General features: G+C 40.7%; 1 protein-coding gene across 17 annotated transcripts in view; it reads left to right on the top strand.

Moving 5' to 3' along the window:
• The window catches only part of LOC136422960 (ubiquitin carboxyl-terminal hydrolase 9X-like), a 41,428-nt gene extending 15,475 nt beyond the window's left edge, over positions 1 to 25,953 (top strand). For 4 of the 17 annotated variants that reach the window (XM_066410908.1, XM_066410902.1, XM_066410903.1 and 1 more), the window contains exons 17-59: positions 160 to 263; positions 679 to 889; positions 1,579 to 1,790; positions 2,269 to 2,397; positions 2,531 to 2,642; positions 3,006 to 3,143; positions 3,585 to 3,705; positions 4,268 to 4,398; positions 4,877 to 5,031; positions 5,601 to 5,841; positions 6,754 to 6,879; positions 7,704 to 7,888; positions 8,266 to 8,374; positions 8,595 to 8,650; positions 8,798 to 8,888; positions 9,414 to 9,563; positions 9,989 to 10,196; positions 10,777 to 10,898; positions 11,334 to 11,438; positions 11,945 to 12,001; positions 12,828 to 13,009; positions 13,381 to 13,554; positions 14,010 to 14,151; positions 14,513 to 14,598; positions 14,888 to 14,979; positions 15,325 to 15,463; positions 15,870 to 16,013; positions 16,617 to 16,729; positions 17,245 to 17,423; positions 17,731 to 17,822; positions 18,172 to 18,313; positions 18,684 to 18,777; positions 19,106 to 19,257; positions 19,722 to 19,895; positions 20,378 to 20,539; positions 20,974 to 21,142; positions 21,678 to 21,704; positions 21,910 to 22,018; positions 22,398 to 22,491; positions 22,736 to 22,812; positions 22,966 to 23,035; positions 23,294 to 23,449; positions 24,045 to 25,953. In XM_066410908.1, the coding sequence (XP_066267005.1) occupies positions 160 to 263; positions 679 to 889; positions 1,579 to 1,790; positions 2,269 to 2,397; positions 2,531 to 2,642; positions 3,006 to 3,143; positions 3,585 to 3,705; positions 4,268 to 4,398; positions 4,877 to 5,031; positions 5,601 to 5,841; positions 6,754 to 6,879; positions 7,704 to 7,888; positions 8,266 to 8,374; positions 8,595 to 8,650; positions 8,798 to 8,888; positions 9,414 to 9,563; positions 9,989 to 10,196; positions 10,777 to 10,898; positions 11,334 to 11,438; positions 11,945 to 12,001; positions 12,828 to 13,009; positions 13,381 to 13,554; positions 14,010 to 14,151; positions 14,513 to 14,598; positions 14,888 to 14,979; positions 15,325 to 15,463; positions 15,870 to 16,013; positions 16,617 to 16,729; positions 17,245 to 17,423; positions 17,731 to 17,822; positions 18,172 to 18,313; positions 18,684 to 18,777; positions 19,106 to 19,257; positions 19,722 to 19,895; positions 20,378 to 20,539; positions 20,974 to 21,142; positions 21,678 to 21,704; positions 21,910 to 22,018; positions 22,398 to 22,491; positions 22,736 to 22,812; positions 22,966 to 23,035; positions 23,294 to 23,449; positions 24,045 to 24,212 (5,700 nt within the window). In that variant the 3' untranslated portion in view covers positions 24,213 to 25,953. The remainder of the gene's footprint in view (positions 1 to 159; positions 264 to 678; positions 890 to 1,578; positions 1,791 to 2,268; positions 2,398 to 2,530; positions 2,643 to 3,005; positions 3,144 to 3,584; positions 3,706 to 4,267; positions 4,399 to 4,876; positions 5,032 to 5,600; positions 5,842 to 6,753; positions 6,880 to 7,703; positions 7,889 to 8,265; positions 8,375 to 8,594; positions 8,651 to 8,797; positions 8,889 to 9,413; positions 9,564 to 9,988; positions 10,197 to 10,776; positions 10,899 to 11,333; positions 11,439 to 11,944; positions 12,002 to 12,827; positions 13,010 to 13,380; positions 13,555 to 14,009; positions 14,152 to 14,512; positions 14,599 to 14,887; positions 14,980 to 15,324; positions 15,464 to 15,869; positions 16,014 to 16,616; positions 16,730 to 17,244; positions 17,424 to 17,730; positions 17,823 to 18,171; positions 18,314 to 18,683; positions 18,778 to 19,105; positions 19,258 to 19,721; positions 19,896 to 20,377; positions 20,540 to 20,973; positions 21,143 to 21,677; positions 21,705 to 21,909; positions 22,019 to 22,397; positions 22,492 to 22,735; positions 22,813 to 22,965; positions 23,036 to 23,293; positions 23,450 to 24,044) is intronic. The other 13 variants (XM_066410918.1, XM_066410915.1, XM_066410911.1 and 10 more) reach the window with 12 other exon arrangements.
• The last annotated feature ends 172 nt before the right edge of the window (positions 25,954 to 26,125 follow it).

Here is a 26,125-nt window from a genome sequence, read left to right as displayed (position 1 = left end):
TCCTTATAATGTAGAAGACTCTTACAAGTATCAACAGATGTCAGTTATGTATCTCTCTCCCTGTCTATGCATTAGTGAGTATATGATGTCCATTGAATGTCACATTTTGGTAGGTTTTTTGAGGTAAATGTTTATAGAGTTTCTTTGCCTTTCTTGAAGCTGATGGGTGATGAGCCCGACCTTGACCCTGAAATCAACAGAGATTTCTTCGAGGGCAACGTTCTACAGCTGGACCCTGCACTGCTTACAGAGAATGGCATCAAGTAAGTCCTAATCATTTTGAAAATATAAAGACATTTTGTAGATCCAACAAGTAAATGTAGTTATTGCTTTTGCTTTGTGATAGTTTGCAAGCATGAAGGCTTTTAGCAGAGCGTTTATTCTAGAAAGAAAGATAGAGGTAAAGAAAAAATGATTAAGCAGTACAAACCAATAGATGCTCTGCCTGTTGCTTCAAGGCAATTAACTTTAAAGTAAAGCAAACAAACTTCTTTTTGAAAATGAAAGGCAAAGGGTCTTAACCAAAAATAGATGGAAGAGAGATCATAAAGAAAGAAGGGGGCATCACTAACAAATTGAAATTTTGAAAGCTCATCTGTGTTGGTACTCAGCATGTAAAGCTTATCCTTTTTATCCAGATTGGAAAAGAACTCAACAAAACTTTCTCCTCCCCTGCAGATGCTTTGACCGTTTCTTCAAGGCGGTGAACCTGAAGGAGAACAAGCTGGTGTGCAAGCGGCGCACGTACATGATGGACAACCTGGAGCTGATCGGGCTGGAGTACATCTGGAGAGTCATCCTCCTGGGTCAGGACGAGATCGCTGCTAAAGCCATCGACCTGCTGAGGGAGACTTACACCAACCTGGGGCCTCGGCTGCAGACTAATCAGGTTTGAATCTCATGTTAACCCTTGTGAACTGAAAGGAAAAATAGAAAATAAGAGAAAAAGTTGTAGCCATTGACCTGCTAAGGGAGAATTACACCAATCTGGGGTCTCGGCTGCAGACTAATCAGGTAGGATGTCTAAAACTGCTGTTAGATATATCTGTACATCTGGCGAGGGAGACTTACACCAACCTGGGGCCTCGGCTGCAGACTAATCAGGTCTGGTCTTTAAACAACAGCTGTAGACTTTCTTGAATCATCGGATGGGACATTTAAACAAGAATTAAGTTTGTTCTATGTGTACAGCATAAATGGTTAGCTGCTGCAGAGCATAACGCATAAACTTTGTATTCAAAGTTCGTTAGTAGAAGCTGTGCAAGACTGATTGATTTGAACTGTCGTACATCAGAGCACATGAATTGCAAAAAAAGCAGTATAAAATATTTGATATACAGTCAAATGCACACCAGTGTCCACCTCTGCATAAGAGCTACCTGTTCATTGCTATCACTTTTTGATGGTTACTTAGATAGTTTTTCCCCTTGACTGAAACATCAAGAATCCTGCTATACAGCCACATGTCTACTGTTGCGGCACATTTTCTTCAAGACCCTTGAGTGGTTTGACAGTACAGTATACCTGTGTACCTCCATTTTTAAGATGCTAATGAGTTTTCTTCCCTTTCCCTTGCAGGTTGACATCCATGTAGATTTCATCCAGTCCTGTTTTGACCGTCTGAAAGCAGCGTACGACACGATATGCATCTTAGAAAACGACAAGGACAGTCTGGAAGACATCAGAACGGAAGTCACCCGTATGATTCGTGTGTTGAGCGTTCTTCGGGAATACATCAGCGAGTATGATAATGACTTCACAGAGGAGAGAACCATCCTTCCAATGGCCAGGTGAGCTTTTCTTTATTATTATTATTGCTCCTCATGTTTTATAGTCATGTATTAAAAAGTTGGGTTTTTTTCAAGATCTTATAGGTGTATAGTAACTGTATAGTACAATTAAACCTGTACAAGTGACCACTTCTACATAAGGCCTCCTGGCTAATGCGACCACTTTTTGGTGGTCCCTTAGATAAATTTTCCCCATTGTCACAAGTATTGAGAAACTAGTCTATAGTGACCACCTGTTCACATAGACCAGATTTTATCAGTCCCCTGAGTGGTCTTCTTGGGCGGGTTTAACTGTATTCAAGTAGATCGTATAAAGTACATGTGTGTATAGAGCTTCAAGTCAGAATCTAAATAGATGAGATTTGTATCAATTGTCAAAGCACACCATACAATGTAAATTTGATGACTTCTAGTATGTTGATAACTGTAAAAGAGACATCTAGGTTGAGTATTTAATGAGTTTTTCTTCATTTTCCAGAGCCTGCCGAGGGAAGCATGTATCGTTGATTGTCCGTTTCCCAAACCAGGGCAGACAGGTTGAAGACTTGGATGTCTGGTCTCACACTAACGAAACTGTAGGGGCACTACGAAGACACATTCTTACCAGGTCAGTCCTTAGATAAAACATAGAAAAGTCCAGAAACTCTTTTGTAAAGCATTCCTTTCTTTAACTATTCATGTAAAATCTATATCTTTTTGTGTTTAATTGCAGTTGGTAACAGAGAGATTTCTTTTTCCAGAGTTAAAGCGAACAATGCCAACACTAAGCTTGACCTGTACGTGAACGGAGAACTGTTGGACCCAGCAGACGATAGGAAGCTCATCTCACAAGTTCAACTGAGAGACAAAACTGTAAGTCACACTTTCGATTCTTATTTGTTCACTTTGTTTGATTTTGTATGGTGGTATGCTATAAACAGTAAATCACCTTCAAGCATAATGCATAAGTTCTGAATGTAGAATTGTAGCAAGCTGTGTAATACACTGTACTGCACCAGGGTGGTCCCCTACTTTTATAAATCAGCATGTTGCAATTGGTTCTTTAGTGTGAGATGTGGCTTTGCTATGGGTCACTATCCCTTCCAAAAGGCTGAAATCCCTACCAGTAACTAAAAGTACCTCTTTCTAATTGGTAGAAATCCCTTTTCTGTGCTTTGTGGACCTAGATGTTACTCTGCAACAAGAGTTAAAGTGTTGTGTGTTCTTCCCCTGCAGTTGATCACAGCGAAACTGTGCCAGGTGGGTGCCAACATGCCGTCCTCCCCAGACAGCTCGTCTGACTCGTCGGTCGGCTCCCCCAGTAACATGTTTGATGGTCCCAACGTGGAGGCTGAGAGCTGTCTGCCCGGGGTGGTGAGTCCAGTGTTTGTTTGTTTGTAACACATAACTTGTTAGGGTCCTGTCTCATCATACAAATTGATGAGGGCATCCTTGTGATAGTTTTGTATGTGTCCTGCAAAGTTAAGCTGTCTTGTTATGTAAAACTCTGTTGTAGATCCTTACTGACCGAGATGGTTAGCTCAAAAATTCTACGTCATCAAATTGTTCGGTGTCTTACAAAGAATGTGATCATGCCCTTAGCTTCCTTGTGGTTGTACACATCAGTACTGTACTTGTGGTCGAAGGGCAATGTGTATAAGGAACTAATTTCTTGAAGCTATGACATACAGTAGCCTGCTCTTATTGATAAGTCAGTTCTTTAAAACCCACAAGTGTAACTCTCCATGAAATCGAGCTAGCAGTAAACGTACATACAGTGTTTCCCACGTGTCTGATGTGTGTTGTTTATTCCAGTTGGCGGCCCAGCAGCAGCGTTATGCCCAGTTCCTGTTCCAGCTGTCCGACCTGGGCAGCTCCCTCGCCATCCCGCACCTGAGAGACGGGGCGCGCTCGCTACTCAAACTCATGCCTGCAGGTGGGACACTTCTTCTTTAGTCATTGTCCAATACTAGGGGTCTGGTTTGAGCATTTCCATGTACTCTTGTGTGCAAGGCTGTGTACCGATCAGCTGGTGTTCCGCAGTCTCACACAGTTTGTTTATTTTGTATCTCATGACTAGTAAACCTCTTCACGGTGTAACACATAAATTCTATGCAAAGTCAGGATTTGTTTGAGATATCATTTTACTACAGCCATTTCATATCATTGGATATATTTACTTTGAAAATCCTATGGTCATGTACTGTACTTCTTGTGAACTTAAACAACCTTGTGAGTCAGTTACTGAGATCTTTAAGGTTTCATGTTTTGCGTATTTTGTTCATTCTTTTTCATCATATAAACCTTGCAAAATGTCTATCACAGGTTCTTGAATAGTGATGAAAATTTTCACTTGTCAACAATGTGACTTTTGTGAAAGGTAAACTCTTTTTATTTTCATAACATGCTGTTGTGAAAAATAGTCACTAGACTTGAAAAAAAATTCTTCTTATTTCTGATGGTCTGACTTTCCTGCAACATGTTGATTTTGTCTGTAGATACCCACACAGTGGATAAGCTGCGTGCCCTGTGTCTGGACCATGCCAAGCTGGGAGAACAGAGCCTGTCCCCGTCCCTCGAGTCCCTCTTCTTCTCACAGTCTCCGGCTCAAGTACTCTATCATCTAGAGGTAAGTCTTACACAGATGCTGGAATGAAATGTAGTTGTTTAAGGCCACACCATCTTGTTTCTGTATCTGTATCTATAGCCTGTATAACTGCCCTTCAGCATAACACACCAGCTTCACAGGCACGCGGCGCGGTAGCAGCTGGTTACATTGCATGAACAACCTGCCACACCTGATATTTGGAAGCTATCTAATGAGGATGCTCCTACAGTACATGGGTCCACCCTACGACAGTTCTAGTGAAAAACTATATTTTTTAAGACCTCCATTCTGGGTTGATAACTCTGGTGCTTAAAGGTATAACTATTGTTTCCTTGGCTCTTGGACATTTTGAATTGAAAATGAAGGAATCAGCTGTAACAGAGGTCTTTGAAGAAAACATGAATCTGACCAAGGTACTTTTCCACTAGACTTAATCTTTTGACGATGTTATGTCAGTCACACGATGGCTAACACCATGTTCCTTTGCCTTGGTCCACAGGTTGTCTATGCATTGCTTATGCCAGCCAACCAGCCATTGGGGGAAGACGCCTTGGAGTTTCAGATCAACTTCCTGAAGAGCGGAGGTGTGTCCTGTGTGCTGAACATGCTGACCAAGAACAACTTTCTCCCAAATGCCGACATGGACACCAGAAGGTAAACATGCCAAATTTAGCTATGTCCTTGGTGCTGAACTGCCATGTGTACCACACACAGTCCCCTTGAGCAGACATTTAGGTAGGATTTATAGACAGGCCATTCAAAAGTTGGGTGGAGTGGGGAATGAGACTTCCCCTATAGACTCTATTGATTAACAATTAGGGTGTCCTCTGGGCACCCCCTGCTAAAGTAGGGTGTCTAATTTCTTTTTCTTAGTGTAGGGTGTCCAGATGCCCTGCTAGCTAGTAGCCTGCCCTTGAACCAAAGAGCAAGAGTTTCAATCCTAGATCTTGTGGCATTCATCACTCATGCCACTGGAAAGCATTCTGCCTGTGGGCTGTTACTCATTGAACCTGTTGAAAAGAGCCAGAGAAATTTTCCTGGTACATGTACAAGAAACTTGTGCATGTCTTATCCAGTGAAAGAAGAGCTTTCCAGTGAGGAACAAAATATTCAAATCTAAAAATTTAATGCTTGCTTTTCAATTCCTAGAAATAGTCATCTATGGCATTGCATTGAACAAACCGGATATAACAAATCTTGCATCTTGTTTTTCCCCATCTCAGGTCTGCGTACCTCCAAGTCTTAAAGGTTGGTAAGCTTATGCTGACGACAGTCGGTTACGCTATGGTCCAGCATGTTGCGGAAGCGTGCCAGCCGGACAGCCCTCACTCCGGGACGGTGTCTGCCAGCGCCCATAACCACGCCATTGTGCTCCAGCAGGCCCTGCACCACATCCCCAACCCCAACGCCGAGTGCATGCTGAGGAACGTGGCTCTGCGCCTGGGGCAGCAGTGTGTCGAGGATGTAAGTTGTTGTTCATCCATTGTCTATATTGAGAACCTTGACTTCACTTGTTGCTTTTGTGAATCTGCAAGGTTTACTTAGCACAATAAATATAGAATACAACACGGGGTATTCCGTATCACCCGAGGTACCAGCCCGACCGCGGGTCGGATCGCCCGACGGCCGTAGGCCGGAGGGCGATCCGACCCGCGGGAGGGCTGGGACCGAGGGTGATGCGGAATACAACGTGTTGTATTTTATTTATGTCATACCTTGGCCATACCCACCCGAGAAAACACACATTTCAATGCGGAATGCGCCAGAAGTTGAGGGAGCTTTGTGTCCTCGAACAAGAAACTGTAGCAACATTGATTCCAATCTCCGAATCCGGTATTCGAATTTGCGACGGCCGCGCAACCGACGCGTTCGAAATGCGTTCGAAATATTCTATGGAAGCCTGTGTGATAACCCTCCCGAACCCTATGTGATCCGGATAGTTATCACACGGTCCGGAACACCCGTATCAGGCCCAGGCATGACATAAAGACTGTTATCAACTTGGAGTAGCTTGAAATTTCAGGACCTAAATCAGCTTAAATCAACATCACTGCAGCATCAACAACAGTGCTAAGTTAACATACGTCATCATATGTGTACCAATGGCTTCACATCTGGCTTAAACTTAGAAAAGTTGTACAGCATCTCAGTGTACTAAAACAGAAGCCCTATTAGTTGGTAGGTGACTTGTAGGGACAGGACAGTCCATTCCTTGAATCCAGTGCTAAATTTCTGACAAATCTGTATTCTTACTCATCAGGAAACACACAAAGCACATTGCAGTGTACAAGCCATGCATGCACACCTTGACAAGGTAGAAAGTTGCAGTTTGGTTTTCACATACAGTATGTTGACCTTAGTTTTGTTGTTTTCCAGGCCATGACGACCCTCCCAGACATGCCAGTCATTAAGGCCATTCAGAAGATTTCCTGGGCAGTGGCCAGCGGCAGCATGCATCTGGTGCACGGGTCCAACGAGGAGATACACAAGGCCTTCGACAAGGTAAAGCATAAGGGTCTTCTCCTATACGCGGAGCCTTGCCTGTTGCCTGTACAATGTACCTTGGTAAGATACTTTTGTGGGTGTGGCCTCTAACCAGCTGTCGACCAATCAGAGAATCATCTAAATGATTGTTTTCTTAGAGCAGAGCTGATTTCTCTGATTGGTTGGTAGCTGGTTATAGGCCACAAGCAAAAAAGTGGAAACCTCAGCCCGGTTTAGCAGAGCATCCCCAAGGTATATTGTATAGGTCATGAGGGAGCTTGCTTAGGAGAATGGGACTACAGCAGCTCAAAGACTTGTTATACTTTTCTTGTACAGTTTCTTTTCTTTCTCAAGTTTTCTTTATTTTTGTCTCTTTTTTTGATCTTTTTAAACTTATATGTGTTGGCTCTTTTACTTGGTGTTGGTCTTTTTGTCTGGATGAAGGACTATGGCAGATGCTTACAAAAGTTTCCAAAGGCAAAGTAACAAAAGCCATACAAATGGTCTTATCCTTGTGAAAATGGGCTTTTGTCATTGCTCAAGATGGAGGAAAATTGAGCTTTTAGAATGCTCTGGCCTTCTGTCTTGCCAAATGCAAAAAAAGGTTTTCATACCAGAATCATCTGAAAGAACATTTGTTATACTAGAGTTTGTTTTAAAGTTCAGAACAAATTTTGGTATGAAAAATGTCTTTAAAACACAAATTAAAGACTGTTTCTTTTATTTGAGAAAAAAGTGCTTGTGCCTTCAACCAAGTCTTTCTTTGAATCTTTCCCTTAGTCTTTTCTTTCTGTGTTTTCGTTTGCTCCAACTCTGAATAAACCCCGGGCGTGTGTGTTCAGTTCCGTGTGTGTTCACAGCCAGGGCAGACGAAGCTACCCGACAGTGAAGACGTGCAGGTGTGTAAGGAGGCTCTGGAGGTGCTGACGGTGTCCTTGGCGCTGTGTCCTGTGGCCCTGGAGGCTCTGAGTAAGGACAAGGTTTGGCAGTGTGTCATCATCGACCTGCTGCTACACTGTAAAAGCAGGTAAGGTTCAGCTGTAGTGTTGTTTGTGTTATGTAGTGTTTCCTTTGACCTGTGACATCGTAAGCTATTTGTATGCTAGTGCTTTTCATTCTGTAAATTGTCATTCATTTAGGTCTACACAGTGTCTTTTAAACATAAAAAGATCTTTGGACTCTCTAATAATCATCATTTTAGTGTTCTACTTCTAGGCAAAGATTCATTGAAAAGTTTGCTGATAAAACGCAAAGACACTGCATGAACTTAAGCTATGAATCACTGTAATCCAAATAGGCATCAATATTGTGAGAGGGGTCAATTCTATAACATGTATTTGTGTGAAAATTCTTCTTTGTTGAAGATAAAATCATGTGAGTAATATTTTATTTATCAATTTCCAGAGCGGTGCGAGTGTCTGCAGCAGAACAGTTCCTCCTCATGGCCACCAAGTGCTGCACCGGCCACAGACCTCTGGTGTTCTTCATCACACTGCTGTTCACTGTACTGTCGGTAAGTGGGCATGCTTCCTACAATAGAGTAGCAGTTTGAAACAATGTAGGGTTCAGTTTGGGGAAGATTGCAGTTAGATCCTTTTAATTTAAAGAGTTCCAAAATATTTGCCTACTTCTTATTGAGCCTCAACAACAATGTTGTCATATGCAAATTAATTCTGAACACTAAATCTTCCTTTTTGGCTTATTATTCTGCCTTTTTTCCATTTGCCAAACAGGGTACAGCCAAGGACCATGCTAGAAGTTCAACAGAATATTTTCAGTTACTTTGTAGGTGAGTACATTTTACTGAGCTTAAAACTCTCTGCTTATGAGGTGTCTTTGAAAGGTAAATGTACCATTGAAAGCTTAATCTAAACTAAGCAGTTGAAAACATTTGTGTTAACCATTGTTTAATGTACAAATGTATTTTCCTCTCTAGGCTGCTAAACTATGCATGTGCCAGCAATGCCCCCCTCCCCACTGCTGAAGTTCTCCTGAACAACGAGATCCAGTGGCTAAAGAGAGTCAGGGTAAGTCATAAAATCTCTATTGAATCGGTGTTACTTATTCTCAATGATATTTGCGTATAGGTCATCTATTTTGTAAGCTGCTTAAAATGATTGTAGTCCTAAGGACAGGACATTAAGTTGAGGTTCACTATTTGATGTTGACAATGTGGTTGCAAATAGCTGGAAACTTTTCCCGTACATTAAAGCTGTATATACTGACAGTACTACATTGAATCTATGTATATGTCACAGTAGAGATGGCGATTCAGGACAATCAGCGATTGTCCTAGGACAGATCGCGATCGCCGTTTGTCCTAGGACAGACTGCGATCGCGATCTGTCCTAGGACAATCGCCGATTGTACTAGTAGAGATTGCGATCTCAATCTGTCCTAGGACAAACGGCGATCGTGATCTTGTTATGACCATCTGAAGACTGCATGTAGCTTTTCAGTAGACTAATGCATTTCCATCTGACCCACAGATACGTTTCTATCTAACTCACCATCTATGATATTAGCTTTCTTCTTTTTTTGTTACACAACAGGACATGGTCCAACAGTCTGGGTTAGAAAACGTGATCGATGAGGCCCTGCTGGAGGGGCACCTGGGAGTCACCTGTGAGCTGCTGAGTTTCCAACCGGCCGAGAAAAAATACCACATAGGGTCCGAGAAGGGAGGCGCCAACCTCATCAAGGTAAGTGTTGTCAATGTTTCTCATTCAAACAATAGTCTTGAGCCCAGTCCTATTATCTTGATGTAATTTTAGGGTTTATTGTTGATGGGTCAAAGATGTAAGCAATGTGAGAAATGTTCTATAGAGTTGTTTTCCCATCATTCCAACATGCCTGCTTCTTGCCTCTGCTTGTTTAGAGGGTATAAACCTGAATAATGTTGAACTTCTTTCGTAGAATTTTTGTGCATTTTGAATGACTTTTTGGTCATCGTTCATCTATCTCTATTTAATTTGTTTTTAGAAGCTGTTAGGTCATTTGGAATGCCCTAATCAAAAGCAAGAAGGAAGGGAGGAATTTTTTTCTGGTTCTAGAATAAATGGAAGCTTTTCAGCTTCCCGTGCATGCACACCATCTGTTCCTATCTTAGGATACCAATTTGTTTCAGGAGCTGGTCGAAGAGTTCCTGTTTCCGGCGTCCAAAATCGTGCTGCAGGCCAGAAAAAGCGGGGAGTACCCGAGTGAACAGGCGCTGCCGGTCTGCTCGACGTCCAACACGACGAACGCGGCCTTTGACCTCCTTGTGACGCTGTGTACGGGGTGTGTGCCCAACCTGAAGCTGCTATCGGACATGCTCACAGAAATGTACTACTCAGGTAAATGCAACAAGCTTCCATAGATTTTTGCATGCCTCTGCTTTTTGTGGTATCATGTATGGGTCAGTTGTTAGCAGTCCTGCCTGTAGAACGGAAGGTAAAGGGTTGTGTATGGGATGTGTTCCCAACCTGAAGCTGCTATCCGACATGCTCACAGAAATGTACTACTCAGGTAAGGGTACTTTGATACGGTGGAAGTTTCCATTGATTGTTGTTGTTTATAACTGTCTCTGCTTTACGTGGTAGCATGTATGGGTCAGTTGTTAGCAGTCCTGCTCATAGAACCAAAGGTTTAGGGTTCAATCCCATCTGTTGCCAAATCGTCTTGCATTCTACTGACAAGGGTTGCAGTGGGGCTGAGTCCTTAGTATGGGATACAGTCCTCTGTGTGTCTGTATAGCAGGATAGTTTTCTCAGTACATTAAACATTTTCATACTACATGCACTGTATGTGTGTCTTTCTTTCTTGGAAGATTAGTAGTACATGTAGTCCACTTGGAAGATTAACTTCTCGTAACTTAAGCTAAATTGGATGTAAGTCAATTTCCTGATTTGAAAAATTATTTCCTTGTTCCTTCAGACCGAGATGCGCCCCTGATTGAGTGGGAGTACCTGCCGCCGGTGGGACCCAGACCTGTGAAGGGGTTTGTGGGACTGAAGAACGCTGGAGCCACCTGCTACATGAACTCTGTCATACAACAGGTGTGCAGCAGCTCCCTCTAGTGGTTTACTGTAGCATTGCAGAATCATTACAGTAGCTATGACAGTATCATGCCGAAGTTTCAAACACAAGTAGTGACAGCAAAACAAAGAACTAGGTCGATTATGGGTTCCCTAGCTTTTTGTCAATGGTACCACCTCAGAATGGCTGTTTTTTGTATCTTTAGGAAGCATCCAACTGCGGCATGAAAAACTGCAACTTTTCAGTTCAAAATGTGATAGTGAAGTAAAAACAAGGTCATGAAAATAAAGCTACCATGCCTGATTTTTCATATCCAAGATATTTCAGGTACCCTTTGATTTGATTTGATTTATTTATTTGGCTGTAAAAATGTACAGCCAGGGCTACCCAACTAGCCGAAGGCTATTACAAAGGGTTAAGCTAAGAAGTTGTCATATGTCTTTCTCTATTTCCAGTTGTACATGATCAACTCGGTGCGATCTGGCATCCTGACAGCAGAGGGCGCTGCTAACGACAACATGGACGAGGAGTTGTCTGGGGACGAGAAGCAGGACAGTGAGGTTGGTTGCGGGAGGGTACATACACGGGGCGAGTGTAAGTCCCTGGAAACACACAGTTTTATTTCATAAAAGTTGAGTGTTTGAACCTGAAAAGGACCAAAACCAAAAGTACAAGATCTGGGTGCTTTAAAGTGTCATGACATGTTGGTGATCAAGTATTCTTTTCATTCCATCTATTTGTGATTTTGGTGACAAACATACAAGAATGATTATGTTACTGTAAAGAAAAAGAACACTACCTCACTCAAAATAACGAGATTCCTTTAAATAGACTTGTAAATAAGAGTTTCCCCTTTATTCTTCTTTACTTCTTTTCATCTGATCACTTTGAGAAATTGAGCCTGCTTGCGTAAATGGAAAAAGGGGTGTGATAATAACAATAAGATTTATGGCCCCCAAAATCAGCCTGGCTGCTTGGGCCTGCAACAGTGTTGCTTTGTTTGTTTTGTGATGCTGATAGATAAATGAATAAGAAATAACGATATTCCTGTTTCTCGTTCCACGAGGCTGCTGACTCCACGCGGAGCGCTGACGATCGTTCGCAGGGAGGACAGATTATCCAGGTTGAAACACTGGGGTTTCCGTTTGATGGAGCTCTTTCCCACCTTCTGTTTGCTTTGGAATTTGTTTAGCATGTTCTTTAATCTTGTAAAAAAAACTCGCAACATTCAAATCAAGTGATGATGTTTAATTTTCTGTCCTGATACGTCATATTGTTTGTCACCTCACAGGATTTGATTTAAAGAAGAAAAGTCATTATGTATTTTAAAATGTTTTATGTAAATTTTCTTCATGTTTGGATCTGAAGAAAGTAAAGACTTTGTTTTTGTTGTATTAAAGCTGCTTAGAAAAGCAGCCAACATGTATGTGTGCCGTGGTGTGCAGAAAGAAAGTTATGATAACTACAATCAAACATGTACATGTAGGTTTTGTTGCACATTGAACATGATAAGACTCTGGAAAGACAAAGTGCAAAAGTGCTTTTTGCATGTATTCAAAATGAATTCTTCAATTCAAAGTGCAGAATAACAAAGGTGGGAACGGCCAATCAAACTTTGGGTCTGAAAAGTTAACAACCTTGTTTGAATTTACTCTTGTAAAAATGTAAAACCACAAATGTATTGTGGACATTAATAGATATTAAAACCATCGGCGTCAGCTGTTGCGACTTTCTCAAACTAAACTCACCTTTCTAACAAGAGTCCCCACAACACACCATTCTTTGTTTCCAAAATTTCTGTGAATTATTGATATTTGTGAAATCAAACCCACATCAGTCACAAGTGAAAAGAGAAACAGGAATATCATAAGGTTCACTTAGGCAACGGTGTGAAGATATTTTTCTGACAAATAGCTTTATCCTGTCTTGTTCTTCGTTGTCCTCTGTAGAGTAACATCGATCCCGGAGAGGAGAGAGAAAGTTTCCACATGGAGGACAAGCCGTCAGGGAAGCAGGAGGGCAGGAAGGAGTACGACATGGGCGTTTTACGACAGATTCAGGCCATCTTCGGCCACCTAGCTGCTAGCAAGCTCCAGTATTATGTACCAAGGGGATTTTGGAAACAATTTAGGTAAGACGCATTCTCAAACTTTGTGGTTGAACTTTTTTTCCAATTTAAGCGACTATAACTAGCAAAGCGCAAACTTGGAGTGCAGTTCTAAGAAAGCTGTCAGGAAAGTGTAACTGAAAATGGGTTTGATGCACATTTCTGTCAAAACATTCTTAAAGAAAGGAGTTCTTTAAAAGGTGTCATTTAAGAAAACTGTAGACTATAAGACTGCCATATACAACATAGAAGATACAGAGAAGTATCTGTATCTACCTAGTCGGTATAACCTCCCTTCGGCGCAACACACCATCTTTGGCATGTATGGAAGTGGATGTAGGTGTGTTAAGCTGTATTTGTCATGTTTGCTAAGGTCGAATTATTTTCCTTAACAGATTATGGGGAGAACCAGTCAACCTTAGAGAACAGCATGATGCTCTAGAGTTCTTCAACAGCCTAGTAGACAGTCTAGATGAAGCTCTAAAGACACTTGGATACACACCTGTCCTGTCCAAGGTGCTGGGAGGATCCTTCGCTGACCAGAAGATCTGCAAAGACTGTCCTCACAGGTATTTATTAACCTTTATAACACTGTTATAGCCATTTGGCCAATCCTCTATCGGTTACAGAGTTAGATAGCAGGGAGAAGGTTAAGAAACATTTCACTGCAACTGAAGTTTTTCCATGGTATACGTTAAGTTTGGGTTGAATCTGTACATCTACAGCCACTTGTATCCTGAATCCTGATTTTCATGCTATTGGAAGGGGATGTCGTCTCTTAGAGACCATGTAAGCCTGAAGTTTTGTGTTATAGGATAGCAATATTTGCACCTAAAAGAACCCATGCCAAGGGGTATTTCCTGGTGTACTTTGTCTCAAATTGTTCGACCTGCTTCAGTTACTTCATGTGAGGCCTAAAACCAACCAATACCAACTACAAGTACACATTGAGAAGGCTTATTATTTATGCAGTACCAACAAGACAGTAGACAACAAAGAATAATGGCATGTTTTCTTCCCCCAGATACTCGAGAGAAGAGTCGTTCACGACCCTGAATGTTGACATCAGAAACCACAGTAACCTGCTGGACTCCCTGGAGCAGTATGTGAAGGGGGACCTGCTGGAGGGGGCCAACGCCTACCACTGTGAGAAATGTAACAAGAAGGTAAGAGATACTTCTATTTCGGCCACACTGGTGTTTTTCTTTTTCTACAGTTTTAAAGTAAAGATCTAGCAAGAGGTCAAGATGAAAACAGAGGGCTGAGAAGAAAACTTGAATATGACTTAAGTCACTCTCTGAAACTGTGTGTACAGCCACTGTGCATACTCTTCCAGTTCAGTTCAGTTTAATTTCTTTTGTAGGTCTAAGAAACAACAAAGTCTGTTTGTATGGTTTTCTTTAACCATCAAAGTGCAGATTGGTTGGAAATAAATCTATAGCATTATCTGCAAATTTACAATATCCTATTTCTGTGTTTGTTGTTATCATTTGTACCCCTACAATTAATTTGTTTTGTTTCCCCCAGGTTGACACTGTGAAAAGAATGTGTATAAAGAAGCTACCCCAAGTTTTAGCCATTCAGCTGAAGAGGTTTGATTATGACTGGGAAAGGTGAGTTGTAGCTCTACCAGCTCATATCTTTAGTTCAGTTGAACATCCACCAGGCCATTATGAATTTACAGCCTTTCCATGTCCATCACTAAAGTTGATAAGACGTTGATGTGTTTAAAATGTTATGAAAGCTTTCCGCTGTTGTAAATGTCAAATGTGCTAGCAAAATAGATACTTCTGGAAACCTTTTTCTCTGCGTATTGTGAAAGATATCCCGTATACAGCTTTAACATCTGCTAGCCCATACATGTAGGGTTGGTACTAATCTTTTACCTATTTGTGTCCACAGGGAATGTGCAATCAAGTTCAATGACTACTTTGAATTTCCTCGTGAGTTTGACATGGAACCCTACACAGTTAAAGGACTAGCCAAAATTGAAGGTAAGTTTTCAAAGGATAACCACTTTTAAATCAATCCCCTTTCAGTAGGTATAAAATTTTCTGGGATTTGAAACCATTTAAGGATGAATTGATTCTAGAGGGTCTCTCCCCCAGCCTATGATTTTCTGTGATATACTCATAATATGTTTCTATGCAATTGTTGTTGAATGCTGATATGGACTGGGAAAATCTAGCAGTAAACTCTATTGCTCTTTGAGCCACAATCATCCAGCTTAGTGTCAGAATACAGAAACTGTGACTCTTTCAGTTGAATATGAGATTGTAATACATGTAAATGACATAAAACTATATAGTGCAGTTTTGAAGAAGTTCTGCCTTTTCCAGGGGAAGAGATCCATGGAGACGATGAGAGCCCAGACAATGAGGATGCCGAGCCACCCAGTACCAAATACAGACTGACTGGCATCCTGGTACACAGTGGACAGGCTAGTGGGGGGCACTACTACTCCTACATCATACAGAGGTACTACAGACACTGTGATATATTGGAAAACAAAAGGATAGGCCTAGAACGTGCTGCCATTTCTGTGTGGCTTCTAGTAGCACTGAACATTCAAGTTTAAAAGGTTTACTTGGAAAGGCTGAACAAGAGGCAAGATCTACATGTACATTTCAGTCATCAAGAAAATTGTTTTAGATGACATTTTGTTACCTGTCTTTCTTACAATTTGCAAATCGCTTAGCTTCAAGGCCTAATTACTTGATTGTAAAGCTTCTACGATAAGAATTTATTTTACTAGATGCCTGTTAATTTTTTATTTGTGACAACAGGTCTAAGGTTGCCAGGTTTGATTACTTGGCTGTAAAATGTCAAAGAAAGCCAGAAGAGGTGACTTTTTGTCTTGAACGTGTGTTTGTGTTTGTTGCAGCAGATCCCCTGAGGGACAGCTGCGCTGGTACAAGTTTGATGACGGAGAGGTGACTGAATGTAAGATGGACGATGATGAGGAGATAAAGAACCAGTGCTTCGGTGGGGAGTACATGGGGGAGGTGTTCGACCACATGTTAAAAAGGTGCTGTATAGTTTGAACTGGTCTCTTGTATTCTACTGCAAATACAGTAACATACTGTGTAACATACTGTTTTGTTGAAAAGGCGTCGATAACACCCTGGTACAAAGTTTCATGATATTAACGGCACCAATGAATGTGGACAAGAACAGTAAAGTACAGCATGATAAAGTTGAGGTGTTCAACCACATGTTAAAAAGGGGCTGGTCTGTTCAATACCAGTGCTCTTAGTCTTACTTCTTGATCAGACCACACTAGAAACATATCTTGTTTTGCAAGACTTTTTGTAGCAAAATAAAAGCAGAAGTCAAAAAGTGATGTCAAACAATCTGTAGGTATAACTTGACATACAAATTGATTCTGACATCAATTTGAATATAAGATGATTTTTCACATACAATGACTTGAAGCCCTCACAATTTGTCATTTATGTCTTCATCATAAAAAGTATTGTGACTTGATGATAAAGTGCTTACATCTTTGAATTCTATGAGCAATACAAGCAGTCCACATTGCATGTAAGTTAGTGAAATAATTTATCTAAACATGTACAGCTACCTTGCAGGTTCCATTATCAAAGTTTATATTGACTGTGGCCTTTTCCAGAATGTCCTACAGACGGCAGAAAAGGTGGTGGAACGCCTACATTCTGTTCTACGAGCGCTACGACGTAGGAGACATCGAACATGTGTCAAAAAGTATAGAAGAACTGTCACTAGGTAAGCAACCAAACAAGAAGAAGATTTCTGACTCAAGTTATACTGTACCAGGTCAAAAATGTAGCTACTACAATGTACTTATAAATTGAACTGTCAAAAAGTGTTGAAGAATTGTCACTACATGTAGGTAAACAACCAAACGGGGAAGAGATTTCTGTTAGGTCAAAAATGTAGATACCATTTTTTTAATAATATAAATCGAACATGTCAAAAAGTATAGAGGAATTAATTGTCACTAGGTAAGGAACCAAACATGTTAAACAGTTTTCTGCCTTGTCTCAGTATACATGTAGTAAGACAAAGGAGGTAGATACCATTATGAACATGGAGGAAGCTTCATGCTACAATGTGTATTCACTTTTATTTGACTCTTGGCATTTAGTGATTGCATGTAGAAATTGCATGACAGTAGATAGAAAAGTTTATGTTGAGGTACAGGCATTGTGTTAAATTGGAAGTTTGTTTTGTGAATTTTCTTCTGGATGAATGTTGAGCTAAGCTTTCTGTTATTTCAGAAAACAAGGGCGGTTTAGGTGTGGGCATGCCGCTGCCGATCGAGCGAGCGGTGAGGAAACAGAACGTCCAGTTCATGCACAACAAGATGCAGTACAGCCAGGAGTACTTCCAGTTCATGCGCAAACTCATCACCTGCAACGCTCACTACATGAGTCTGCAGCCTGGGCAGGACGAACTGGTAAGGTCTTGTTTTGAATTTTCAAAACTTTAACAGAAAACAAAGGCTTATTTTGCAACAACAGTCTGTCAGTACAAAATGTATATTACAAAGAAGTTATAGATGCTCATGCACATATAAAAAAATTATTTTAAAAACTTTTGTATTCTGAAAACTGTTACCATAGGTGACGGAAGGCCTTTTGAAAACCAACAGGTTTGGAGCCTTCCCTGCCTCTGTATCATATCTCATAACTTCTTGATGTATAGTATCGTGTTCAAATTGACAATACACCATGTATATAAAATAACAATTGTTCCCTCCTTAGAGTCGGGAAGTGGAGGAGCTGGCCATGTTGAGTATCCAGCTGGCCTCAAAGTTCCTCTTCACTACAGGGTTCCACACCAAGAAGACACTCAGGTAAAACACAGTTGTACATGTAACTCCCAAAACAGCTCAGTAAAACCCTTCTTAATCTTAGGACTGTTACTGATTCTTCTCGCATGAAAATGTGACTTTGTTAAAAGTACTACTGTTGCTAAATGCAACTGGTTTCAATATTGCTGCACTATCTTTCGGAAGGTGGAGATCCGTGTTTGTGGAGATGTCTCGGGCACATTAAAGTGGAAGGATTAGCAACCCCTCCCTGTAAAAATATACCCTGCTACTGAAACAGTAAGGAAACAAGGCACTACAAGGGTCTGAACAAACAAACATCTGCTATCTATAAAAGAAATATGTTGAACAAGATTTGTGTCTGTCATTCCAGGGGTTCAGCGAACGAGTGGTACGATGCGCTAAGCGTTCTGCTGCGACACAGTCGTACAGTCCGCAGCTGGTTCGCTCACAACGTGCTGTTCAGCCACCCCAGTCGCTTCTCCGAATACCTGCTCGAGTGCCCTAGTTCTGAGGTGAGTGAGTGAGTATGTGAGTGAGGATGTGAGTGAGTGTAGGTACAAAATGTATGTGAGTGAATGTGAGAGACTTTGGCAAATGAATGCTTTCCTATTTTGTTTTGTGCTGTCTATGCTCAACCTACTGGGCTTTAATGTATGGTATAAGACACCAATTAACAATAGCAAAATTGCCTAAATTTTGCATGAATCAGACTCAGATACTTTATTTCGCCAGTAGCTAATATACATTTGTAAGAAGCTAGTCTTCCTGGATGTAAAAGTAACAAATTACATAAAAAGCTGCCCACCATAACAAGGAAAGATCAAGCTGACTTTTCCCTAAACTTGTAAAGATGTATGTTACAATTAGTTTTTCTTCTTCCAGGTGAGAAATGCCTTTGCAAAGATTATAGTGTTCCTGGCCCATTTCTCAAGAGACGACGGTCCATGTCCTCCTCCCTTGCTACCCGGAAAACAAGGTAGGAAATCTTCTGTCATCCATCAAAACAGTGAATAGAGAGTGGTCTCTACTGTGCTTGTCAACTGATTGCATAGTTCCTTCAGAGCAGCATAGTTACAAAGAAAGTTCATGTTTAAAAGAAAGCCAGTACGCATGCAGGTCTTTCTAAAAATTTCTATTGTTGTTTGTTGTTGTACTGTTTGCCAGGAAACCGATGATCCATTGCTGCTGGAAACACAATGCTTTAACAAATATGCCTTTGTTTTTCTCTGTGAGTTTCAGAATCGTCTGCCCTGATAAATATGTCCGTGGTGCATGTATTAATCTAACCCTTGTCTCTTCTCTAGCCCCGGCTGTAATCGATGCGAACGCCACGTTGAGTGACCACCTCCTGACGGCTGTGCTGGCTCTCCTGAAGAAGGAGGTGTCAGAACACGGCAGACATCTCACCCAGTACTTCCACCTCTTCCTCATGTATGCAAACCTCGGACTGCCAGAGGTAAGGAAAACGTTCTATTGGCTTAAAAACTTACACTTTTACATGTAGAAGTCTTTGTTAAAATATATCTTGAATTTCGTTGGTTGAATGATAAAGTTCATTGAAGGATAAATTGATTGATTGATTCACTATCTTGAATGAAGCTGGTCGGAAATGGTAAAAAGCTTTTCTTGATACCATTTCTAAGTTGTTTTTGCTACTTTGTTTGAGCAGTCAACAGTGTACTTGCCAAAGAGGAGAGCACAAGCTGGAACTTAACTGTGAAAACTAAGTTATTTTGAGGTTGCTTGCAAAGTTTGAAACCTGTGTCTGTATGGCTTTCTGTCTCTGCTTGTGAACTGCATAACTCAAGAAGTTGTGGATGGAGTGATATGATGTTTGGTTTGTTGGTAAGTTTTGGAACATGGACATGCTAGATCAGCATGGCAATGGTTAAATGCTTGAATATCCATTCCAATTTCCAGAGAACCCAGCTGCTGAAGCTGAACGTGCCCGCCATGTTCATGCTGGTTGCGCTGGACGAGGGTCCGGGACCCCCCATCAAGTACCAGTACGCCGAGCTGGGCAAGTTGTACTCCGTGGTCTCACTGCTGGTGCGCTGCTGCGACGTCTCCAAGTACATGCAGTCGTCTATATCTGTGAGTATAGGATCTTGCTGCCCTGTATCGCATAAACTGATATAGCTTAGCACTTTTAGTAGCTCTGTTCTGTTGGGTTGGCAAGTACAGGCTGCATAATGGACTGAATAGTTTTAGTCCCTCAACCCTGGGTTACCCCTACTCTTCTCATAACAGTTGTGGGTTCCCAAATGTACTCAACAAGTACAAATGTTGCTCTTCTTGGGACATATTTCACCTCTATCGGAAAGTATATCATATATTGTGAGTTGTTACAAGATACCAACCGTATTATAGTAGGTTCTCCATTTGAAATGAAAATCAGTCCTCCTTTTGTATTATTAGGTTTTGTTGTTTCATGAGAAGAAATCTCTCCTACATCTATCTGTATTTTAACTACTTTTGTCCCATGTTGATGTGTAGATCATCTTATTAATAGCCTCCATTTAGTGTTGTGATAAAGGCCTACAGTCCTAAACATGATTAATCTTTTGTGTATCCAGGGCAACCCTCCCCTAGCCAACCCCCACGGTGACCCAGTGTGTCAGCAGCCCATCATGCCGCTACAACCTCAAGTCCACGAGATCCTCTTCGTCAGAACAAGCTACGTCAAGAAGCTCATAGAAGACTGCAACAACTCTGAGGAGACTACAAAGTTGCTTCGGGTAAGTGGCAGATCTGATAGCTCCCTTACAAAATATCGAACATTGTAACGTTAAGTGTTATTCTGTTGTTGATCTTGCAACACATAGAAAACAGCAATGCAGTTCCCGCCCAAGTGGGACTGCTTATCTAGGTGCATTCATTTCTGGATCTATTGGAAACTCGTAGTATTACATAATGTCCTTTTTGTTATGTTAATAGCTGAATAGGACTTAAAAACCAAAACTAACCTAAGAAGAAAACTCGACAGATTTGTTTGAACCTGTTGTTTGTTGTGTAGTTTCTGTATTTGCCTGTGTTTTTGATATATACTGAATTTGAGTAGCCTAAGGTAGTATGTGGGGAATATGGGAACCCCTGTTAACTAGCTAGGATGGCACCCATGCTAGAAAATGAGTTGAAATTGATGCAATTTGAATTTCCTTCTTTCCTGTAGTTTTGTTGCTGGGAGAACCCTCACTTCTCCTCGACGGTTCTGAGCGAGCTTCTGTGGCAGGTGGCATACTCGTACACGTACGAGCTCAGGCCGTACCTGGACCTGCTGCTGCAGATGCTGCTTATCGAGGACTCCTGGCAGAACCACAGAATACACAACGCACTCAAAGGTTGGTTCATCTCCTTTTCCAGTTCATATCACTTCTTCTTGTTTTATACACAACAACATTGCAATGCATGTCGACTTTACAAAACCACAGAGTAGATGTAAACAACACACTCAAAGGTGTGTTTGTTTAGTAGACTGTCCATTTTGAATATACAGTCAGATCTGTCCAAGAAGGCCACTCGGGATTGATAAAATCTGGTTTTAATTGGAGAGGTGGTCACTAAAGACAGGTGTTAGTGCTTGTGTCAATGGCAAAAATTGTATAAGGAACCACTAATGAGTGATCATATTGGCCAGGTAGTCCTTATGTAAAGGTGGTCACTTGTAGTACAGGTTTGACTGTATTTTACCTCTTTTTCTGGGATTCTTTGTACACCTCAACATTTATAATGCATGCAATCTTAGCGAAAGCACAGTGTTGTTATGCAATAGATTCAAATTTTTGTTTCTTTGTTAGGAATTTCCATTTTACAAACTACAATTTACTACCCTTTGTACATCTAAACTTTAACAAAAATTATATTCAAACTCGGCAGAACCACAGAATGTACAAAGACTCGAAGGTCAGTAAATTGTAGTTTTTCCAAAGTGAATTTCTGTATGACTTTGACTTTCCATTGTTTGTCGTAATTATTGAGAGCTAGGCTAATTTCTTTTGTAGAAAAAAGTTGAATGTATGTAGTATTGTTCTTGTCACAACCTGTGTAGAAATAAAAAGACAAAGATAAAGATAAAACTGAATCGAGATGTTTTTGAAATATTTTTTAGGCATTCCAGATGATAGGGACGGCCTGTTCGACACCATCCAGCGCTCCAAAAACCACTATCAGAAACGGGCCTACCAGTGCATCAAGTTCATGGTGGCACTTTTCAGCAGGTATGGTGCTGATGCTCTCTCTAAGAATTGTAATAGGACAAAAGCATCGAAATTTATATGGTTTATGTCATTAGCAGACAAAGTAAGTAAGTAAAGCAGTCACTCTCAATTGAGGTGAAGCATGATGCTTTTTTAGCAGACAAAATGGGTATTTATGCAGATGATTTAACATTTTGATTCATGTTAATACTTATATTTTATTTATAGATTTATAAGAAATATACAAATCGCTTGCTTGGTAGAAAACATTAGCATACACAGACTTGAAACATTATGTTTTGTCTTGTTACATCTACTTTGGACTCTTGTCCATTCAAGTCTTTGACGGCTATTTTTAAAAAAAAACGTAAGCAATCAATATTCTCCTCCATACCCTCAGCTGCATGCCAGCACAGCAGATGTTACAGAGTAATGGGGACCTGAAACGCAAGTGGACCTGGGCAGTGGAGTGGCTGGGAGATGAGCTTGAGAGGGTTAGTAGGAAAACATATCTATTGTCCGCTTTAGTCTTTGCTTGTCGTATTGAATAGATAAAAGTGGGAGACAGGGAGTGAAGGCGTGAGTGAGTCAATGGATATAATGAATGAAATATCAGCGGTACAATGTAACAACAATCAGTTCAACATAATACTACATTTTGACTGAAATGAATGAATTTCTACTTGCTTACTTAAGTCCAGGAAGCTCATACTTACATGTACATTTTTTATATTTCAGAGGCCTTACTCAGCCAACACTCAGTACACCTACAACAATTGGTCACCCCCTGCACAGTCCAACGAAACTTCTAATGGGTAAGCTAAGGACTTTATCTATAAATATGCCCTCATATTTCATATGTTTTACAGGAACAAATTTCCACATTTTCAGTACTGTTGCTTTAACTGGATGTTTACCATTTTCTATAGGATTCTTGAAAACTAATCAGTTCTGTTATTTGTTTGCAGGTACTTCCTTGAGAGGTCACACAGTGCTCGTCTAACCCTGTCCAAGGCCTGTGAGCTGTGTCCAGAGGAGGTATGTACACTTTCTTTGACCATTCCTACAAAATACAGTGACAAGCACAGCTCCATACAAGTACATGTAGCCGATCTTTCTTGTAAATGTAGCCTTTGTTGTAAATGTAGCCTTTGTTGTAAATGTAGCCTTTTTTGCAAATTCAGCCTTTGTTGCAAATTCAGCCTTTGTTGTAAGCCTTTTTTACACATTGAGTGTACAAGATTTTATTGCTTAGTCGTTGGCACTGACAAGGTAAAAATGATTTTCCCACTACAGGAGCCTGAGGAACAGGAGGTAGTGGATGATGCCGACAGCTCGCCCCCGGATACAGGCGTCACCACACACTACTCCCAACAACAGATCCACCATATCCAGCAGCAGCAACACCCAGCCACAACGCACCATGGTGTCAGCATTCCCCCAAATAACCAGGTAAGAACCTGTCACCTTTATCCTCTCACCTTCAACCTCTCACCCTAACCCAGCCACAACACACCATGGTGTCAGCATTCCCCCAAATAACCAGGTAAGAACCTCTCACCTTTATCCTCTCACCTTCAACCTCTCACCCTAACCCAGCCATAACGCACCATGGTGTCAGCATTCCCCCAAATAACCAGGTATCCAGTCCATAGCAAGCTTTATATCATTTACCTGGGCTGTGATAACATTCGGTATGGTCCATATTTTACTGTATACCACAATCTTCTACTTGTATCACACAGGCTTTCATAGAATAGCTCAAATGTACATTGCGTGCGCCCTATGCACCACTGTCAAAAATCTAACTAAATTCTGGATTAGAACGTTAACGTTGGAATAGATGACCATACAATCTATCATTTGAGGACACCAAATGTTTTCATCTTCTGGGGCTTTTTGCATTGAAATGTGTGTTTTATCGGGTTGGTAGTCAGGCCGATACCTCACATGATACGGAATACACTGTGTTGTGTTCTCTATGTATTAGCTACGTAAGGATGTTGGATACTGAAAAGTTAGTAATTTCCTCTTTTTCTTTCCCAAGCAGGCAAATCCTGGTAACTACGTCCCCCCAGCCAACATCCACCACCAGAACAACACCATCAACAACGCCCTGACCGGCCAATCACGGCAGCCGGTTCAGTCACATGACAACTCCGACAACGGTGAAGATAGCGACAGCATTCAAGGCCGAAGCAACAACGAGTTGTGACGACAAGACTGCTGAAACAAAAACTCCTGTATTCCCCACTGTATAATTCCCTGCCCCGCAATACTCTTATGTTGAATATGTTAGGCGACGTTATACTTTACTTAAAAATGTACAGCATGTTGTGTGGTAGCTTCTTTGAAGGACTACCATGTACTTTAAGATGAAACAACATTCACAAAGGCTCTTGCTGCATCTCTGCTTTTTTTTTGCAAAAAGATGTTCAGCGCAATAGGCTGAAGAGAATGTTTTAAAACAATTTCTGTGGATATTCCATGGCCATGTTTGCATAAAGCTGTTGCAAAAATACCACCCCGGAAAAAAGTATACTACTTCACTATTAAAATTGAATATACACATATTATGCAAATATTAAAATCACAAAATAGAAACCTTCTTTTCCCCAGCCCTAATATGCAAAATGTACATCATGTTATAAATCAGGCATTTTTTCCAAAAATATCCCTCTTTATGTGAGGGCCCTTTTTCACAAATTATTTATTGGTTCCAAGCAATGTTATGACTTCTTTTGAAATTCAAATGGAGTCTTAAAGATGGTCCTTACTTGTCTTCGCCTTCTAAGAAAATGTATCTGCACACAAGCAAAGATTGCTTAGCAATTATTATTTGCCTTGCACGTGTGTTCAAGAAGATTCGGGCAGTACCATTTCCACACATATCTTTTCTTCTGAGCAATTGTTTTTAAAATTTTTCCTTCTTTCTGTTGAAAATTGTCAAAGCTTTCTTTTCACCTTTAAGACAGGAATGCGTTGGTGTGATACCCGGTTGTGAAAAGGGAGTAAGCATTTGTACAAAATAAGGGAATATGTGATTCCTACCATGTTGCATGCTTGTCGGTCAAGAGGTGACAGCAAACAAAAAAGAGAAAACGTTTTATATCCTAGCCCCAAAATGTACATGAACCTATTTGTATTATGCCGAAGAAGTATGATAACGTAAAAAAATGTATGAGTACAAGTATATCAATGGGTGACGCTCCTAACCAAGGGGGAAGGGTTATTGTTGTACCATTAATACTGGATTCATGGCTGTTACTGCTAGCTCTTCAGTTGACTTACATTCTTTCATTTTAATTTTGAGACTTTTCTCATGTAGTGATTTTATGTGCAACTCGAACTGAAGTAAAGAAGGGGGTTGTGAAATTAAAACGAAGATATCGAAGCGCAAGAGAGGAAAACCTGCTCCGTTTTGACTGATGCTATTTTTAAGCAGAGTAGGCCCGTGCTTTGTTAGATGTTAGTTGTAGACAGACTAGACCGAAGGTTTGAAATCTGATTTTTTATCAGCCGTTGCTGCACAGATTTTTCTTGGCTGATGAGGAAGTATTTTGAAAGGACCATGCTCCCTTGCCTTCTCACGTTTCAGAGGGAGTCGATGTACAGATATCTGTTGTTCATACATGTAACTGATGTTGTCTTTGAATGCCTGTGAAAATATTGAAAGAAAAAGTGGATATTCGATAAAACTCACTTGGAAAGGAGTGCGTGTGTGTATGGTCAGAGCACTTTGTTATTAACAATCAAACGACGCTGTTTGCTTGTAAAACGAGGGGTACCAAAGGGGAAAAAGCAACATATGATGTTATATATTAAGAAACTTTAGGTGAAGAAAAATGCTTGTCTGTTAAGATGAATGCAAATGAGTCCAAACTCCTCCGGGGTTGAGTTGAAGTGTTATGTATAAAAAGGGATGAGGAATAAAGAAGAAATCGTCCAAGCACAAACTTTTCTCCTGTATATTATTATCATAAGAAATGTAAATACCGTACATAAAGCAGTGGAAGATAAACGATATTTTATCTGTCAACGTTCACAATGCTATTTTGAAAGAGAAGTAAATTATTCGTAGAAATCGCCAAAATTTCATAAAGATTTTTACACTTAACCGATCAATAG

This window comes from Branchiostoma lanceolatum, chromosome 17 (assembly GCF_035083965.1).
Source record: "Branchiostoma lanceolatum isolate klBraLanc5 chromosome 17, klBraLanc5.hap2, whole genome shotgun sequence".
NCBI lineage: Eukaryota > Metazoa > Chordata > Leptocardii > Amphioxiformes > Branchiostomatidae > Branchiostoma > Branchiostoma lanceolatum.
Note: the sequence above shows the minus strand (reverse complement) of the source record. Positions and strands in the feature narration are given on the sequence as shown.